The sequence below is a fragment of the Grampus griseus genome, assembly GCF_964374135.1.
Source record: "Grampus griseus genome assembly, chromosome: 9".
NCBI classification, from domain to species: domain Eukaryota; kingdom Metazoa; phylum Chordata; class Mammalia; order Artiodactyla; family Delphinidae; genus Grampus; species Grampus griseus.
In genome coordinates this window covers 45,645,104-45,663,359 of record NC_139003.1, presented here as the reverse complement: position 1 = coordinate 45,663,359, position 18,256 = coordinate 45,645,104, and the positions used below count along the sequence as shown (strand labels likewise).

The 18,256-nt window shown below is 39.8% G+C and overlaps 1 protein-coding gene across 1 annotated transcript; it reads right to left on the bottom strand.

Annotated features, from left to right (window-relative positions):
* Positions 1–7,961: 7,961 nt before the first annotated feature.
* GGCT (gamma-glutamylcyclotransferase) lies at positions 7,962–16,154 on the bottom strand. The gene is given in 5 exon segments (XM_082661753.1): positions 7,962–9,406; positions 9,408–9,536; positions 10,650–10,785; positions 11,725–11,870; positions 15,818–16,154. Coding segments are annotated over 5 exon segments (636 nt in total). The 5' UTR covers positions 16,022–16,154; the 3' UTR covers positions 7,962–9,385.
* Between the last annotated feature and the right edge of the window lie 2,102 nt (positions 16,155–18,256).

Below are 18,256 nucleotides of genomic sequence, written 5' to 3'. Positions count from 1 at the left end.
ACATGCTAATACCTTTCGCAATAAAATGTTTTTTAAACGTTTTAAATGGAGAATCTACATAAGGCATAACGATGCTATAAATAAGTTGTCACATTCACACTAGAGTACATTCAATCACATGACCACATATGCTCATGAATATTTAGATTACCATCAAAGGCTGCCTTCTGATAAAAGTTTGTTCGTAACTCAAAAGCGAAACTTTGCAAACGTAAACTTGATGGGCTACCTTGTGCAAACTTGTAAGCTCCAATATAGAGATGCTAAAGATACCAATTCCTCCAGTTTATACCCTTACAGGAACCTCTGGTAGAAAAATTACAAAATTTTTCTTTTCTCTAGGATTCTGGATTTTATCTTCCATATCTTTTAAACTCATATTTTCCATATCCTGTTTCTCTGGCTGCATTCTGAATAACTTCTCAGTTGTCTTTCCATCAATCAATTCTTTTGTGGCTATTCCAACCCCGCTGTGTTACTCATCTGTGTTAGGCGGAATACTCCCTACACCTGGAACCTGTGAATATGGCAAAGGAGAATTAAAGTAGCAGGTGGAATTAAGGGTGCAAATCAGCTGACCTTGAGATGGGAAGATAATCATGGACTATTGGTATGGGCCCGATGTAATCACAAAGGTCCTTATAAATGGAAGAGGGAGGAAGAAGAAGGAGAACTAAAGAGATAGCAGCCTGAGAAGGATTTGGCCTGATGTTGCTGGTTTTGAAGATGGAGGAATGGGTCTATGAGCCAAGAAATGAGGGTGGCTTCTAGAAGCTGGAAAAGGCAAGGAAGTGGGTTCTCCAGTAGAGCCTCCAGAAGTAATACAGTCCTGCTAACACTTTGATTTTAGCCCATTGAGACTCACTTTAGACTACTGACCTCCAGAACCGTAAGATAATAAATTTGTGTTGTTTTAAGCCACTAACTTTGTGGTAACTCGTTACAGCAGCAATAGGAAACCAATACACCATCCATTTAAGTTCTTAATTTCAACAATAATATATTTTCTAAGAGTGTTTTGGTTCTATTTCTAATTTTCTTGGTCATTTTTAATAGTCTCCTGTTCTCTACTGATTCCATCACTTAAAAAATTCATAGTTATTTTTGTTTTTAATTAAACTTTTTATTTGGGCTAATTGTAAATTCACATGCAGCTGTAAGAAATAATGCAGAGAGACCCTTATACCCTTAACCCAATTTCCCTTCATGGTAACATCTTGCAGAACCAGGCTGTAGGCATTGGTACAGTCAAAATACAGAACACTTCCACCACTACAACGATCCTTCATATTGCCCTGTTTTATCATACCACTCCCTCATTAACCCCTGACAATCGCTAATCTGTTCCCCGTTTCTATAATATGTCATTTCAAGAACATTATATAAATGGAAGCACACGGTATGTACCAGGATTTTGTGATCTTGTTTTGGGATTGTTTTGTTCACTCGGCATAATTCTCTGGAGATTCATCTAGGGCATTGCATATATCAATAGTTCTTTCTTTTTTATTACTGAGTAGTATTTCATGGTATTACCACAGTTTAACCATTCACATGTTAAACAACATTTGGATTATTTCCTGTTTTTGGCTATTATGACTAAAGCTGCTATAGACATTAAACTACAGGTTTATATGCAAACATAAGTTTTCATTTCCCTGGGATAAATGTCCAGGAGTGCAACTGATAGGTCATATAGTAGTTGCATGTTTAGTTTAAGAAACAGCCAAACTCTTTTCCACAGTGGCTGGACCATTTACATTCCCAACAGCAATGTCTAAGTGATCCAGTTTCGCAACACCTTCGTCAGCATTTGGTGTTGTCACAATGTTTTATTTTAGCCATTCTGATAGGTGTGTAGTGTATCATTATAGTTTTAATTTGCTAATGATGTTGAACACCTTTTTATGTGCTTACTTGCCATCTGTGTCTCCTCTTGGGTGGAATGTCTCTTTGTCTTATTCATTTATTAACTCAATTGTTTGCTTTTTTACTGTTGAGTTTTGAAAGTTCTTTATGTATTGTAGATAACAGCCCTTTGTTAGATATGTGATTGGCAAATATTTTGTCCCACTCCAAGCTTGTCTTTTCATTCTCTTAATAGGATCTTTCACAGAGCAAACATTGTAAATTTTGATGCTCCCTAGCTTCTGTTTTTCCTTGTATGGATCATGCTTTTGGTATTCAGTCTAAGAACTCTTTGAAAAACCCTAGATGTTAAAGAATTTCTCCTTTCTTTCCCCAAAAGTTCAGTTTTATGTCAGGCATTTGAGTTAATTTTGAGTTAATTCTGAAATGAGACTTAAGGTTAATTTTATTATAATTGTTACTTTTGCCTATGGATGTCCAATTGCTGCTACAGAATCACCGTTGAAAAGCTATCTTTCCTCCATTAAATTACCTCTCCACCTTTGTGTGGGTCTATTTCTGGGTTCTCCATTCTGTTCCATTGATCTGTGTGTTTATCCCTCTGCCAATACCATACAATCTTGAATTGGGTCGATGGATTCCTACCATTTTATTCTTTTTTTTTCAAAGTTGCTTTACCTATTCTAATTCCTTTGCCTTTCCATATAAATTTTAGAAAAATAATCTTGCTGGGATTTTGATAGGAATTGTGTTAAACCTGTGTTGGAGAGAATTGACATCTTTATTATATTAAGCCTTCCAAACCATGAACATGGTATGCCTCTCCATTTATTTAGATCTTTGATTTCTTTCATCAGTGTTTTGTAGTTTTCAGTATACAAGTCTTACACGTTTGGTTAAGTTTGTGCTTAAGTATTTCCTTTTAAAAAAGTGTATATGTTGTTGGTAAGAATGTAAAATTGTTCAGCCAACGCGGGAAACAGTTTGGCAGTTCCTCAAAAAGTTAAACATAGAATTACCATATGACCCAGCAATTCCACTCCTAGGTATAAACCCAAAATAAGTGACAAGAGGTACTGAAAAATATATATGTACACACATGTTCATAGCAGCATTATTCACAATAGTCAAAAGGTGAAAACAGTCCAAATGTCCATCAATGGATGGATAAACAAATCGTTATACACATACGATAGAATATTATACAGCCACGAAAAAGAATGAAGTGTTGATACATGCTACAGTGTTGATAAGCCTCAAAGATATTATGCTAAGTGAAAGAAGTCAGACATAAAAGGTCACATATTTTATGAGTCCTTTAATATGAAATAACCAGAATAGGTAAATTCATAGGGACAGAAAGTAGATAGGTGTTTGCCAGGGAATGGGGGTGGGGGAGGGAAGAATGGATGTGTGGTTCCTCTTGGGGTGATGGAAATGTTTTGGAAGTAAATAGTGATGGTGGTTGGACAACATTGTGAGTGTATTAAATGCTACTGAGTTGTTCACTTTCAAATGGTTAATTTTATGTTATGTGAATTTCATCACAATTAAAAAGTTACAGTTAAAAAAAAGCAATTGTAAATGGTATTATATTTTTAATTTCCGTGTCCAAGTATATAGAATACAATTGATTTTTGTATGTTTATCTTGTAAACTGTGACCTTGCTGAACTGACTTCTTGGTTCTAAGGGATACTTTTTTATAGATTCCTAGGGGTTTTCTACATAGATAATCATGTCATCTGTACATAGAGACTGTTTCATTTATTTCTTTCCCATCTGTATGCCTTTCATTTCCCTTTCTTGCCTCACTACACTGGTTAGAACTTCCAGTACTATGTTGAATAAGAATAGTGAGAGCAGACATCCTTGCCTTGTCCCCAGTTTTAAGGGAAAAGCATTCAGTCTTTTACTATTATAATGTTAGCTGTACGTATTTTATAGATGCTCTTTATCAAGTTGTTGATGTTCCCTTCTGTTCCTATTTTTCTGAGGAATTTTTTTATCATAAATGGGTATTGAATTGTGCCAAACACTTTTATGCATCTACTGATGTGATCACATGATTTGTAATAATAGTTAAAATACAGTGGATTACTTTGATTGATGTTCAAGTATTGAACCAGACTTGCAGCTCTGGAATAACCCGCCTTGGTCATGGTATAGAACTCCTTTTATGTATTGCTAAATTCTATTTGCTAGTCTTTTTTTAAAGAATCTTTGAATCAACATTCATAAGGGATATTGGTCTGCAGGCTTATTTTTGTTTGGTTGGTTTTTTCTACTGTGCCTGGTTTTGGTATACTGACTTCACTAGCTTCACAAAATGAACTGGTAAGGGTTACCATAATGCCCCCTGTCTCTGGTAATTTTCTTTGCCCTGAAACCTACTCTATCTAATATTAATAAAGCCACTCATTCTTTCCTTTGATTAATGTTTGCATCATATATCTTTTTCTATCCTTTTATTTTCAAGCTGCTTATATTGTTATAGTTGAAGTGAGTTTCTTGTAGACAGCATAAATAAGGCTGGGTCATGTTTTTAATCCACTCCACCAGTTTCTGTGTTTTAATTGGTGTCTTGAGATCATTTACACTGAATGTACTTATTGATATGTTAGGGCAGCAGTCTCCAACCTTTTTGGCACCAGGGACCGGTTTCGTGGAAGACAATTTTTCCATGAATGGGGGGCGGATTGTTCAGGCGGTAATGCAAGCGATGGGGGGGCTGGTTCAGACAGTAATGGGAATGATGGGGAGCAGCAGATGAAGCTTCACTTGCTGGCCCACTGCTCACCACCTGCTGTGTGGCCCAGTTCCCCAGGGGTTGGGGACGCCTGTGTTAGGGTTTTGGGGTTTTGTTTTTACTTTTGGCTGCGTTGGGTCTTCACTGCTGCACGCAGGCTTTCTCTAATTGCGGCAAGCGGGGGCTACTCTTCACTGCAGTGCGCGGGCTTCTCACTGCAGTGGCTTCTCGTTGCGGAGCATGGGCTCTAGGCGCACTGGCTTCAGTAGTTGTGGCACGTGGGCTCAGTAATTGTGGCTCACAGGCTCTAGAGCGCAGGCTCAGTAGCTGTGGAGCGTGGGGTTAGTTGCTGCGCGGCATGTGGGATCTTCCAGTACCAGGTTTCAAACCCATGTCCCCTGCATTGGCAGGTGGATTCCTAACCACTGCACCACCAGGGAAGCCCCTATAATTGTTTTAAATAGTACCTCTACACATATTCAGAACCACAACTCACAATATTTTAATTTTTGCTTCAACCATTATGTAAGAAACTCAAGAGAAGGAAACTCTATTGTATTTATCCATACTTTTGCTTACCATGTTATTTTTTTCCTTTCTGATGTTTCCAAGTTCCTTCTTTTATCATTTCCTTCCTGTTGAGAGAACTTCCTTCAGTCATTCTTTCAGGGTAGGTCAGTTGGCCACAAATTTTCCTAATTTTCCTTCATCTGAGAATGTCTTGATTTTTCCCTTCATTCTCAAAGGGTATTTTCACTGGATTCTGGGTAGACAGTCCTTTTCTTTCAGCACTTGAAAAATGTGCCACTTCCTTCTGGTCTCGCTGGTTTCTGATGAGAAATCTGGTGTAATTGAAATTGTTTTTCTCCTGTAGGTAAGGTATCATCTCTTACTTGCTGCTCTCAAGAATTTTTGTCTTTAGTGTTCAGAAGTTTGACTACAATGTGTCTGGTGTGGTTTTCTTTGGGTTTATGTTTGGAGTTCACTCAGATTTCTCTTTTCTTTTTAAATGTTAATTACTATTTATTAGACAACAGCTGTATACCAGCCATTGTGCTGGGCATTTTATGTACACTATTGCTAATCCCACCCACAAACTTGGGAGTTAGGTGTCTGTTAGGTTAAACCATGTGAGACTGTCATGGCTTCATTAAACTTCTTTAATCTGTAGGTTTGTGGCTTTTGCCAAATTCAGAATGTTTAAACCATTATTTCTTTGGTCACTTTTTCAGCCTGTCCTCTCCCCTCTCCTTCTGAGACTCCCATGACACAAATGTTAGATCTTCTGTTATATCCCCACAGGTCCCTAAGGCTCTGTTTTGTTTTGTTTTGTTTTTTTTCAGTCTGTTTTCTCTCTGCTTTTCAGACAAGGTTAATTTCTATTGTTCTGTCTCCCAGTTCACTGATTCTTTCCTCTGTTCCCTCCATTCTGCTGTTGGACCCATCCTCTGAGTTTTTAATTTCACTGTAATTCTACTGTATTTTTCAGTCCTAAAATTTCCATCTAGTTCTTCTTTATATCTTCCGTTTCTTTACTGAGAATGTTTGTGTTTTCATTTGTTTCAAACACATTCCTCATTGCTCACTAAAGCATTTTTATGATGTCTGCTTTCAAATCTTTGTCAAATAATTTTAACATTATCTGTCATTGTCTGTTTTGGCATCTACTGATTGTCTTTCTTCATTTAGTTTGAGATCTTCCTGGTTCTTGGAATGATGAGTGATTTTTCAGTTGAAGCCTGGACATTTTGGAAATTATGAGACTCTGGATCTGATTGAAATCTCCTATTTTAGCCGGATTACTCTGAAACCATTCCAGCAGAGGAAGGTGTGGGCCACTGCCTCGATACTGCTAAATGGAGGTAGAAGTTCAGGTTCTCACCCAGCTTCTGGTGTCACCCAAGGGAGGGTCCACCTTGTTACTACGGAGGGGAGGTAGGAGTCTCAGCTTCCCACTAGGTCTCCACAGATACCTCCTTGGCTGGGAGTAGGAATGCCTCATTACTGCCCCCTACATGGCCTTCACTGACACCACAGGGAAGGGTGGCTTTGTTACCACTGGGCAATAAAGTCCTAATCTGTCACTTGGTCTCCTCTGACACCACCCAGCAGGGACAGGGAGGGGCACCTTGTTACTGCCAGATGGGGTTTTAAGTACAGGCTCCTCACATGGTCTCCACTGACACTACTGGGGTTGGGGGGGAAGGGGAGTGATTGTTACTGCTGGGCGGCTCCCTACTCAGCCTTTTCTGACACTACCCTGGCAATGCTGGTGGGGGACAGGGTTAGGGTGCCTTGTTACAACCTGGCAAGGGTGGAAGTCCAGGCTTCCCTCTTGAACTTTTGCTGGCTTGGGTGGAGGTGAGGGTTCTAGTTTTTCTCCATGGTGTTTGGCTGTGGTAAAGCACTTATTCTCTAAGTTTTATCTGGCTAGACTGTCCATTTCCCAGTCCTTTGGCTAGACAGCAGCTTTTCTTGTTTGTTTGTTTTTCATCTCTGCTCATGCTCATTGGTGCTTTCAGGTTGCTGGCTTCTTCAGCTAGAAGTCTGAGATGCATGAGGCAAAAGAAAATCCAGGGAATTCAGCACCATGTCATGCCTTGGGTCCTAAGGTCTCTAGCTGTTCTGCTTGTTTTATATATTATGTTCAGGGATTTTAGTTGTACTTAACTAAAGGAATAGGGAAGAGTATGTCTACTCCATCTTCCCAGAAGTCAGTCTCCAAATATACTTATATTCTGTTTTTGATCATTTCAATATCCTGAAACCTTAGGGATGTAAATTTGTTTTTTCTGTTCTCATTCATAGTGTATCATTTTCCTTATTATTATCTTTTAAATTTTTAAGTGGAAAACCTGAGAACCTGAATTAGGATCGCTTTCTTCAGAGAGCATTTGCATCTATCTCTGCTGGGAGCCACCAGGCTTACTAACTGGGGACTGTTTTAGTTCTCTTCAAGGGTCCTGGTTTCATACAGAATTCTCAGGTTCAGTTTTCCTGTCCTGCAAGGGTTAGTCATATAATTCTGGGGCTATTATTGGCAAGGATATCTGGGCCATTTGTTTACCATTACTGTCTAGCCTTTCAGCTCACTTTATCTTCTTTCTTTTTGTGGGAGAGGGGCTGGTACAACTGCAAGATTTTCCTTATTTTCTTTCAAGTCCAGAAATGCTTTTCAAAAACTATGTTTGCTATAGTATATCCAGGAGCTGGTTGTATTGTGGTTAGAGGGCCAAAATCACTGGTAGAAATGGAAATTCCTTACATATGACATTTGCTAGTACTACCTGGAAAACAACTGGAAAAATAGTCATGATTAACAGATTTTTGTTAAAAGGCCAGACACGAAGATTTTATTGTTAATGTTTTAAATTCCTTAATGAAAGCTGTCATTTTAGGTAGGAGAGACAGATTTTAGAATAATATGCAATTTTTAGTACCTACAGCACAACTGAGCCTTGCTTATTATATTACCATAACTGTGTTCTGGGTCACAGACAAACTTGGTCTTTTGGGGAGGAGTTAACAACTATCGAAAACTGGAATACTGGAGGGTATACTTGAAAACAGTGAGGTGTAACAGCTATGAAACATGGTCAAACCTGTAGTCTATGGCTCAGCCTCACGACAGAATTGCAGCTGTAGCTGAAAAGTCCTTTGGTCCTTCTTCCCAAGAGTAAAAACCAAATCTTTGTTTTATGCTGCTGTGGCTTGTTCCCTCTCATTCTAATAACCTGTCTGGAAGGTCCAGCTCACTGCATTCCACAGAGACATAAGAGAATTTTTGATAACCAGTGTTGTTTTATTCATGACTCGTCTTTCTTCCACTTATTCAGTAAGTAAATTTAAGAAGGTGACCATTTCTTGGTAAGCCAAGAATCAAATTCCAGTTTCCAGGAAACACATTTCCCTCATAATCGTGACCCTTCTACTTTAAAATCTTGTTCCAAGGATAGCTCTGTACAAACTTAATTCTTCAGTAAGAACAATAATGATTGCTAATACTTATTATATGCCAGGCTCTGTTCTAAGCTTATATATATATATACACTCCTCAAAACAATCCTAAGACATAGAAATTTGGGCTGTCCTCAGTCTGCAGGCAAGGAAGCTGAGGCACAGTCATATAATCCAAAGTTTCCCAGCTAGAAAGTGCTGGAACTGACAGTCGATCCTCGGCTGTCTGGTTCCAGAGTCTGTGCAATTATCCTTTAGTATAGATTGGCTATAGACCAAGACCAGATCCAGTATGTGTGATGATGTGAGTCTCTCTAACAAAATGAAATGTAGTATTTTAGTAGGGACTATAGGTGAAACCATAAATACATTTATTCCTCTAAGAACAGTATGCCATCTTTTAAATTTTGAAGTTGTTATAATCAATTGCTTCTGCAGTTTGCTTGCTCTTAGTAAGCTAAGAAAAAATCCCAGAGCAGAGTGATTTACCAGCACCATCCTTAAGTTGCAAATCTACCCTTTATCACAGAGCAAAAATACACTTCAGATCAACTCAATAAAATAACTTTAAGGGTTCACAGAAGGAATACTCACATCTACTTGTCATGCATTCCAATGCCGCAAGGCCCCCTTTTCAATTGTCTAACTCCTATCCTGGCCTTTTTATAGCCTGAAAACAAGGAATCACCCAAGTGAGATACCCCTTCAGAACACTGTTGAAAATATATTAAACAGAGAGATATCCCAGATTCCCGTTCTAAATGTTAAAAATGTATTAGCATATAGAGAAAATATCTGTAGACGTATTCTATTAGGTTCTAATGAGTTTTTGCTTCCCCCTTTTTGATAATGTCTTCAATTTCTTCTGAGACCTTTCCTTTGTAGTCATTTGGTTCTATTGCGTTTAACTTCTTTTGATAGTCCGGTGGCAAACCATTCTCTTTTGCACCCAGGCAAATCACCTAGAAATGGTTAAAATAAACAAAAAACCCTTTAGTTAGGAACATAATTTAATTTAGTACACCACAGCTTTATTTGTAGTATCAAAGTATGAAATATTAGCTTTCCGATAACTCTGGAATAAATAATTCTAGAACAAAATGGAGGGATAGTCATTCCTCTCACAATGAGCATGAAAGTGCAGGGAGTTTTCAAAGCCACAAGATCCACCCTTACGGAAGAGCAATTGTACTCAGTAATATGATTTAAAATGTTCTTATATTAAGAGAAAAACTTATTGTACGGAATTTGCATGATTTTTTAAGAAACAAACACCATTCGCCAAAACAATTTCCAGTTTACAGGTAGCAGTTGTAGTTGAATCCTGGAGTCTACTCTACCTCTGAATTAGACGTGAGGGAATAAATAGCAAGTGTGTCCAGTGGTACTTCCCAGATCCATACCAGGCTTAATTCCTCTAGGGTCCTTCTAGAAAATTCCAGATTAGGCCCAGGAACTGGGTCACCCTCTCCAGGTATCATGTCCTGACTGGGCCTGCCAACAGGTACCTAAGTTTGGGTTTCTGAAAAGGGATGTTGGACTCTCTATCCTGAATTCTTTTCTGGTGCTTGAGGGAGTGGTATCCCTGATTCTGAAAAGCAGTGTGACTTATTTTTCCCTCCATCTGGAAATGGAAAACATTTCAGCAGTAGGAAATATATTTTTTACCTACAAAAATGAATCTTGGTGTTCATGAAATACTGTTTTATGGAGGAAGAAAAAAATGATTATAAAAGCATGGGTATAGAATAACTCTACAAAAAATACACACATACATGCTATTTTCTACTTTAAAAAAGTAAAAAACATGTCTAGAATTATGACTCAAATACATTTCTACAAGCTTTTTTTCTAATAAATGAAGTTTTAGGGACATATTTCTATCATTATAAATAAATCTGAACATTTAGTTATTCGGTAAATAAATATCATTTTTGTATTAAAAAACATTTTGATTAAAATGAATTGTACATGTAGAATTTAAAACACACAAAACCTTTTAAAAACAAGATATTCTTTAGTTTAGCTCAGTAAAAATTAACAAAGTCTTTGTAAGTAGTTAGTTAAAAGGATACCTTTTTATACTGGGGTGATGGGGGAACACGCTCATAATTTGTCATCTGATAACTTCGACAGGTTATCTCTTTTCCTTCTTGAGTAGAAACATTAACTTCTATTGGGACATACATTCCACTTTTAACCCCTTCTTGCCTGAAACCAGAACAGTCAAATTTTAATCATACTTGACTTAGCCAAGTTAGTTTACCAGATTAAAAATTTTAACTATTTATGGATGTACTTGCTCCCTGTATATTTTGGGATAGAGCAGAAGTATCACCGCATCAACAGGAAGTTTAGCCTTTCAGTTAGAAAGCTGGAGACTTACTATTACTGGGTATGCTTCTAATAGACCTCTATATTTAGCCTATCTAAAAACATGCTTCAGTGTAGTTATTTCAAGCTTTGTAACACTGAAACATTGCTCTCTAGGCTACAAAAACGACTGTGTGCTGACAGCAAGAGAATATCCACCCAGAGAAAAGTAGAGAGGATGGCTCATTCCTGTTTGCAAGTGAAGTAAAGTATTAAGCATGTCAGATGATTGTCTGCTCTTCTCAAATCCTACTCTTCTCTGCCACTTTCTTTGCATTAAATGCTCTGCCACACAACTCTTGAGTTCTATTTATAAAGCGCATCAAAGCATTTCTAATATGTTTTGAAGTTTTTACAAATGATTATTACTGTTTTTACTGATTCAACTGCCACCTTAAAGAATTATTTTTTAAAAACTAATAAAAACTGAGCTTTTGAAATCAATAAAAGTATATAACAATTACAAAAATCTTCATGCCTTCTCACAATATGAAACTACAAAGATATTTTTATTAAAAAACAAATAGAATGAAAATAAGGACTTCTATCAATTATAGAAGAGATTACAAATGTCTCCCCAAATCTCAATCAGAGAGTGTGACCCTTCTAGGCTTTTCTTTTTAGGAATGAACATTATACCTTTTAGGTTAACTCTAAAGTATAAAGAATATGTCCGGAGTATATGGTTTTGAAAAACCAACACATATATACACATCCTTGCATATGATCCACTTTCTAAATTAGTAATTATTTAACTTTTAATTAGAAGTCACCTACTTATCTAGAGAACTTAAATTGCTTTTGTTCATTTTCCATACTACTCCCCATACTTCATCGCCAGGACTTTCAAAAATGGTGGCTATACCTCCATGCCAAGTTTCACTAGTTTTGCCTTGGGGATTGCCAAAGTCAAGCTTAAAATCCTACAAAGGAAACCAAAGTGATATGATCAGTATCCACGTGAACCAAAATTTCCTTCTTCAAAATAAAAAAAGATTTACCTTGAACTCCATGCAACTAAAACAAACTTTGAGTTCCTTCTGTTAAAAATACAAAGATAAACAACCAAGGACCCAGATCTCAAGGACTATAATTTTTCATATTTTTCTTTAAAAATGAACTGTATACTGAATATGTACACGTATCTTACCATAAACAAGAGGCTTAAAAGGGAAAATAAATCCCATAATCCTGAGGCCTTAACACAGCTATCTTTATTTTTGAAAACTACTTCCCAGCCCACTTACATAGATTTTAACTTAGAGACAATCATAGTGTACATAATTGTTGAAGCTGGGTGATGGCTACCTAAGGGTTATAACATTCTTCCCACTTTTATGTATGTAAGTGTATCCTATTAGCATTATTTTTTTTGTCCTAAGGGAGCTGGCATTTGAGGGTGATCTGTACACTTATAAATTTAATATTCCTGAATTGTATTAACATATCTATAATAATGATAAGAGCAGCTAACACTTACTGGAAAATTACTGGGTTCTATACACTGTGCTATGAGCTTTATATGGACTTTTTAAAAATCCTGTCAACAACTTTTTATACCCATTTAACAGAAATAAAAACTGTGGCTTAAAAAGATTAAGCAATTTGCCTAAGGTCTCACAACTAATAAGTAATGGAGTCAAGGTTTCGAGTTTAGTTTCCTCCCTCACAGAGATGAGTAATCAAAGGACACAGCCAGGAAGATTAAAAATCCTTACTTGGCTGTTTGGTCTAAGAAGATTTCTTTCCATCTTTCCAGAGCTTAGCTTCCTTAATGATTAAAAAAAAAAAAAAAAAGGTTAGACTAGATAATAAATCTAAGGTTTATATTTTATCTCTGTCACCTTTATTTTCTTAAAAACCTGTCAGAATTTCACAAAAAAGGTCGGTTTGAGTGACCCGTACCTTCAATTGGTATACTGGATGTTCTAGGACCAGGTATGCCTGACAGGACATCAGGGGATCTGATAAAAGTTACAACCACACTAGGAACTGGTTGTCTATTGTTAAATCCAATAGACAATTTTCATTCCTTGTCTTGCTCTACTTCTCAGCTGCTTCTGACATCATTAACCACCAGGTCTTGATCTGACTCCTTTCTTTTAGGCTGTTCCTTGATCTCCTCAATCCCCTTTGCCAACTCCTTCTCCACTACCTGCTCTTTAAATGTTGGAGTTTCTGAGGGCTCAGTTTAGGCCCTTTTCTCTGTTCAGCAGTTTGCTCAGGACAATCTCATCCCCTCCAATGGCTTCAAATACCATCCAATATTCCAGTCGTCTTCTAATCCAGCTCAGATCTCTCCTCTGAGCTTCAAAAATGCTTAGAATATAGTGAGTAGTTAATGAATGTTCACTAGTATTTTTCTGCTCACTTGGATATACAACGAGCATCTCAAACTCAGTACAGCTGACCCTTGAATAACACGTGTTTGAACTACACAGGTCCACGTATACGTGAATTTTTTCCATAAATATAGCATCTATATTTTCCTTTTACATATCATCAAATTAACTAAGTATGGGGAAAAGTTCGAGTAGAGATTAAAATAGAGAATATGTGGCATCAAAAGAACTAGGGTCTGAGTCCTGATTCTATCCAAACTTTTTCAGCTTCCTGCCCTTGGGTGAGTCATGTATCAATTCCTTTGTTTTTGAGGTAGAGATGGCAGTTCTGATTTTCGGCTGGGTGAAGGGTCGGCACCACTAATCCCGGCATTGTTTAAGGGCCAAATACATGTCCAAACTGAGCTTGATTTTCCCTCCCAAACTAATTCTCCTCTTCTTTTCACAAACATCACCGTCATCTACTCTGTTGCGTCAAAAACCTTAGTCATCCCCATTATCTCCTCTTCCTTTCACAATCAATCACCAAGGCCTAACAGTACTCACTCCTAAATATCTCCCAAACCCAGCTACCCTCCACTGCTACCACTGCAGGGTACCATTATCTTTAGCATGGACTGCTGCAAAAGCTTCCTAACTGGGCTCCCTACATCCACTGCTTCCAATCCATTTTCCATAGCAACCAGAACCAGCTTCAAAGATGTAAATCTGATGTTTCATTTGCTTAAATTTGGCAGAGGTCCTCTCATTGGTCTCAAGATAAAGACCCAAGCCTTCTCTGGCCTCCTGTAAAATGTGGCCCTTCCCGACCTCTCTAGTCTTCATGCTACACCCTCTCCTCACACACTAGATTCCAGCCACACTAGCTGGAAGGTCCAGCTTTTTTCTTTCCTGAGGTCTTTGGTCCCTGCTGTTCATTCTATCTGTTTGCTTCCCCCCTCCCCAGTCATTCAGGTCTCAGTTTAAAAGTCACATTTTCAGGAATGGCTTTACTGAGCATCCCGGTTAGGTCAGGTCCCCAAGTCATACACTTCCATAGCACCTTGAATGGATCCTTTAAAAAAAAAAAAGATTTCACTTTTTTTTAGAGCAGTTTTAAGTTCAGAACAAAACAGAGAGTAAGGTATAATATATCTCCTTTTAAGACTGACCATACCTGTGACGGAATAATCATTTGCTTGATAGCTCTTTGCTGCATTCCAATTATAAACCATCTGAACTTCTTTCCCACGTTTGGGGAATTCCCTGCCTTATGAGTTTGGGGGCAGACAGTGTTCAGAGCCTGACTCCCATTTTTGAAGTTTCAAATGCCAGAAGTTGGTTCTCCCAGCTTTTCTTGAAGTCAGGGCATGGGCACGTGGCCAAGACTTAGCCAATCAGGACACCCACCTAGGGCTTTGAATTAGAAACTAGTGACCCAGGGCAGCAAAAAAGTCCACGTTGGTGGTGGCAACCAGATTTGGGTTTCAGGAACTCGGAGATGTAGTGACAGTAGCAGGCAGGGTCCAGCGCAGGTGATGCACAATGCAACGTCCATGTTTACCAAGCTTAGCGGCGATGCAACAGTGGCCCCCTGGGCTGGTTCTGTTGGTGTGATACTGGCTGTTTTAGAGCTTCCCTTTTATGCCTGCTTGTTTTGTCAGCTTTGTGGTCCTACCTTCCTGGTCATTCTGTGAGCTCTTCAAACGGCCTTTCAACACATTCTTTTTCTGCTTGAATCAGCCACTTCTGTTGCTTGCTACTAAGAACCCTGACAACGATAGCAGAGACCATGTTTGTTTGGTTCAACAATGTCAAAAGGTTTGGTACATAACTTGTTCGAGTGTCTCTCCTATAGACTGGGAGGTCCTGAAAGCAGCCAGCTTTACTCAATCATCTCTGTATCTCCAGGTAAGTGCTGGAAGAATACGCACTACATGAATAAATGGACTGTACTAAGAGCAATGATTCTTACCAAGGCAAGCGAAGGTCCATCCAGCCACTTGATTTAACTGAGCACAGCCCTTACTGTGAATAAGAAACGGCTCCAGCTTTCAGGACCTCTCAGATCGGGAGCAAAAGGCAGGTAAATGGATTTTTACAAAACCAGGTGACAAGTCCTGGAGCAAAGTGGGGTACAGAACAGAAAGCAACTGATTCCCTGACTTGGGTCAGAGAAGGCTTCTCAGAGGGACCAACCGAATGGATTCTGTGATGATGCCCCTAAATCAGTGGCCAAGGGAGAGGCGCTGGGATCTGGGCAGAACGCGCAGCTGGTGAGAACGTCAGGAGAGAGACGTCAGGGTAGCCTGGGAGGCACAGGTGCCAGAGTAGCACAGCTCAGCAGGGGTCAAGCACAGGGCTGAGGGCGAGAGCGACCGGCCCGGGGTCGTGCAAGGAACCCTGATGTACTTTGAGCAGAAAGAGCTGCATTCCCGGCCCAGTGCTGCCAGCAAGCGGCGAAGAGAAAGCGAGTTCTCGAAATCCTGGCTCCTGCGTCTGCAGAGGGGGGCAGAGGCCATCGCAGGGGCCGGGAGGAGAGCACTGACCTGCAGGCGGGCCACGCTGCAGAACACGGCCGAGGGGTTTCGGAGGTGGATCCGCTCCGTCAGCAGGTTGCTGCCATAGGCGAAGTAGAGAAAATTCTCCCCTTCCTGGCTCCGGAGGTCCTCGCCGCCCGAGTTCGCCATGTCCCGCCGGACGCCTGCACGGACCTGGGATCTGTAGCAGGAGAGTGAGGCGAGGACGAGCATAGCTCGGTGGCCGACGACCCCAGCCCAGGAAGCGCGGCGCCGCGCAGCCTTAGAGCTTAGGGGAAAGGCGGGAAGCTGGGGCCGGGCGAGTCATCTGCGACCACTCTTCTGAATGGCTGCCAGTACCCAACGCTGTGAGTTGCTCCCTCTGATTGGCCAGCCCACCGCCTCCTCTCCGCTCGCTGCTTGGACTTTGCAATACTCTGCCCTGAGGCGACCCAGGGCTGATTCCACATTGGACCCGCTCCTCTGTTGTCCCGCCCCCGTGTTCAAGGCTCCCTCTGATTGGCTCCCTCTTCGCGGGGACGGGTCAGGTCCCCCATTTGTGGGTCGTAGCTCGCCGGTCCTGGCCAGATTTTCTTACCTTTGGGTGGCTCCTGCGTGGTTCACTGGCAGTGTGTGCTCTTTAGGGAATTTTTTGTCCATTTAAGATGAAAGAGCAGCTCTGGCCATGCCCCCCACGGTCCATAACCCAGCAGGTCGTCCCTGTCCCGCTCTCTGCTTTTGGAGTCGGGACGTATATTCACTCCCACACGCTGGTACCCGCACCCCTAGCCCTGATCACCTCCCTGATACCTTTTCTAAGGACGCTTGGCTTCCTGGAAAAGCTCCTCTGAGTGTCAGGGGCTCCCTTCCCTGGTGGAAGTAGCGTGCAGCGTTCAAATCACGACGCTTGCTGTTTACTTGGAAGCCTAACCTCCGGCACTTCTCGTTTCTGGTTCCTCCTTTTTTTTTTTTTTTTTTTTGGTTTTCTTTTTAAACATCTTTATTGGAGTATAATTGCTTTACAACGTTGTGTTAGTTGCTGCTGTATAACAAAGTGAATCATGATATGATATATGATACATGATACATATATCCCCATATCATACATCCCCATATCTCCTCCCTCTTACATATCCCTCCCTCCCACCCTCCCTATCCCACCCCTGTAAGTGGTCACAAAGCACCCAGCTGATCTCCCTGTGCCATACGGCTGCTTCCCACTAGCTAGCTGTTTTACATTTGGTAGTGTATATATGTCCATGCCACTCCCTCACTTCGTCCCAGCTTACCCTTCCCCCTCCCCGTGTCCTCAAGTCTATTCTCTACGTCTGTGTCTTTATTCCGGTCCTGCTCCTAGGTTCTTCAGACCATTTTTAGATTCCATATATATGTGTTAGCATACGGTATTTGTTTTTCTCTTTCTGACTTACTTTACTCTGTATGACAGTCTCTAGGTCCATCCACCTCACTACAAATAACTCAATTTCGTTTCTTGTTATATCTGAGTAATAGTCCATTGTATGTATGTGCCACATCTTCTTTATCCATTCATCTGTCGATGGACACTTAGGTTGCTTCCATGTCCTGGCTATTGTAAATAGAGCTGCAATGATCTGGTTCCTCCTTTAAAATAGAGATTATAAGATGTTATGATCACAATTACATAAGTTATGATCACCTATCTCCTAGGGTTGGTGTAAGTATTAAAAGTAACTTTGTTAATGTTATTAGGTGCAAAAGCTCCAGTGTAACGATATAGAAGTATTGTATAATAACAATGACATAAAAACTCTATATTGTTAACTTTGAAATGAAAATATTAATATGAACTCAGGGCCTAGAAGCAATGACTATCCTTGAAGCAATAACTATCCAGATGTTGATCTCTAAATACCACTTTTCCACTAAAAGGTACCAGGGCTCCTTGGAGAAATGGCTGATGTCAGTCGGGTCAAGAGCTGAGAAATAACAGGAGCACTTAGAACATCATGTGACAGAAAGTCAGGAGGTATTAAAAAACAAGGTCCTTTGAAAAGAACACAGAAGCTAGCTTGAAGGAATGCCCGCTGGCCAAAGTGAGAACAATTTGAGCATCAAAATTAATAACCGCAATTTATTTAAAATGTCAAACATAAAATTCATTTCCACTAAAGTGTAAAGCAAATCTAAAAAAACAACAGTTTTAAAAAACTTCCTTTGCCATACTACTGGCAGTGACTATCACACCAACTCTTTACTCTGAAAAGTGGTAATTTAAGAAAATTACCATTTATCCTGCTTTTCTAGCTGCAGCTGTATTCAGGGTAACCAAATGGCCCCAGTTGATGAGGAAACTGTTCTCTTTACAAAAACATGCCAGCTAAATAATGTAAAATGAAGGACAGGATTAGAAATTCACCATTTTGCAGTCCCTAGTGGAATAATTGATTCATGCCAGGATCATCAATGTGACCAATTGGTGAGAGTGAG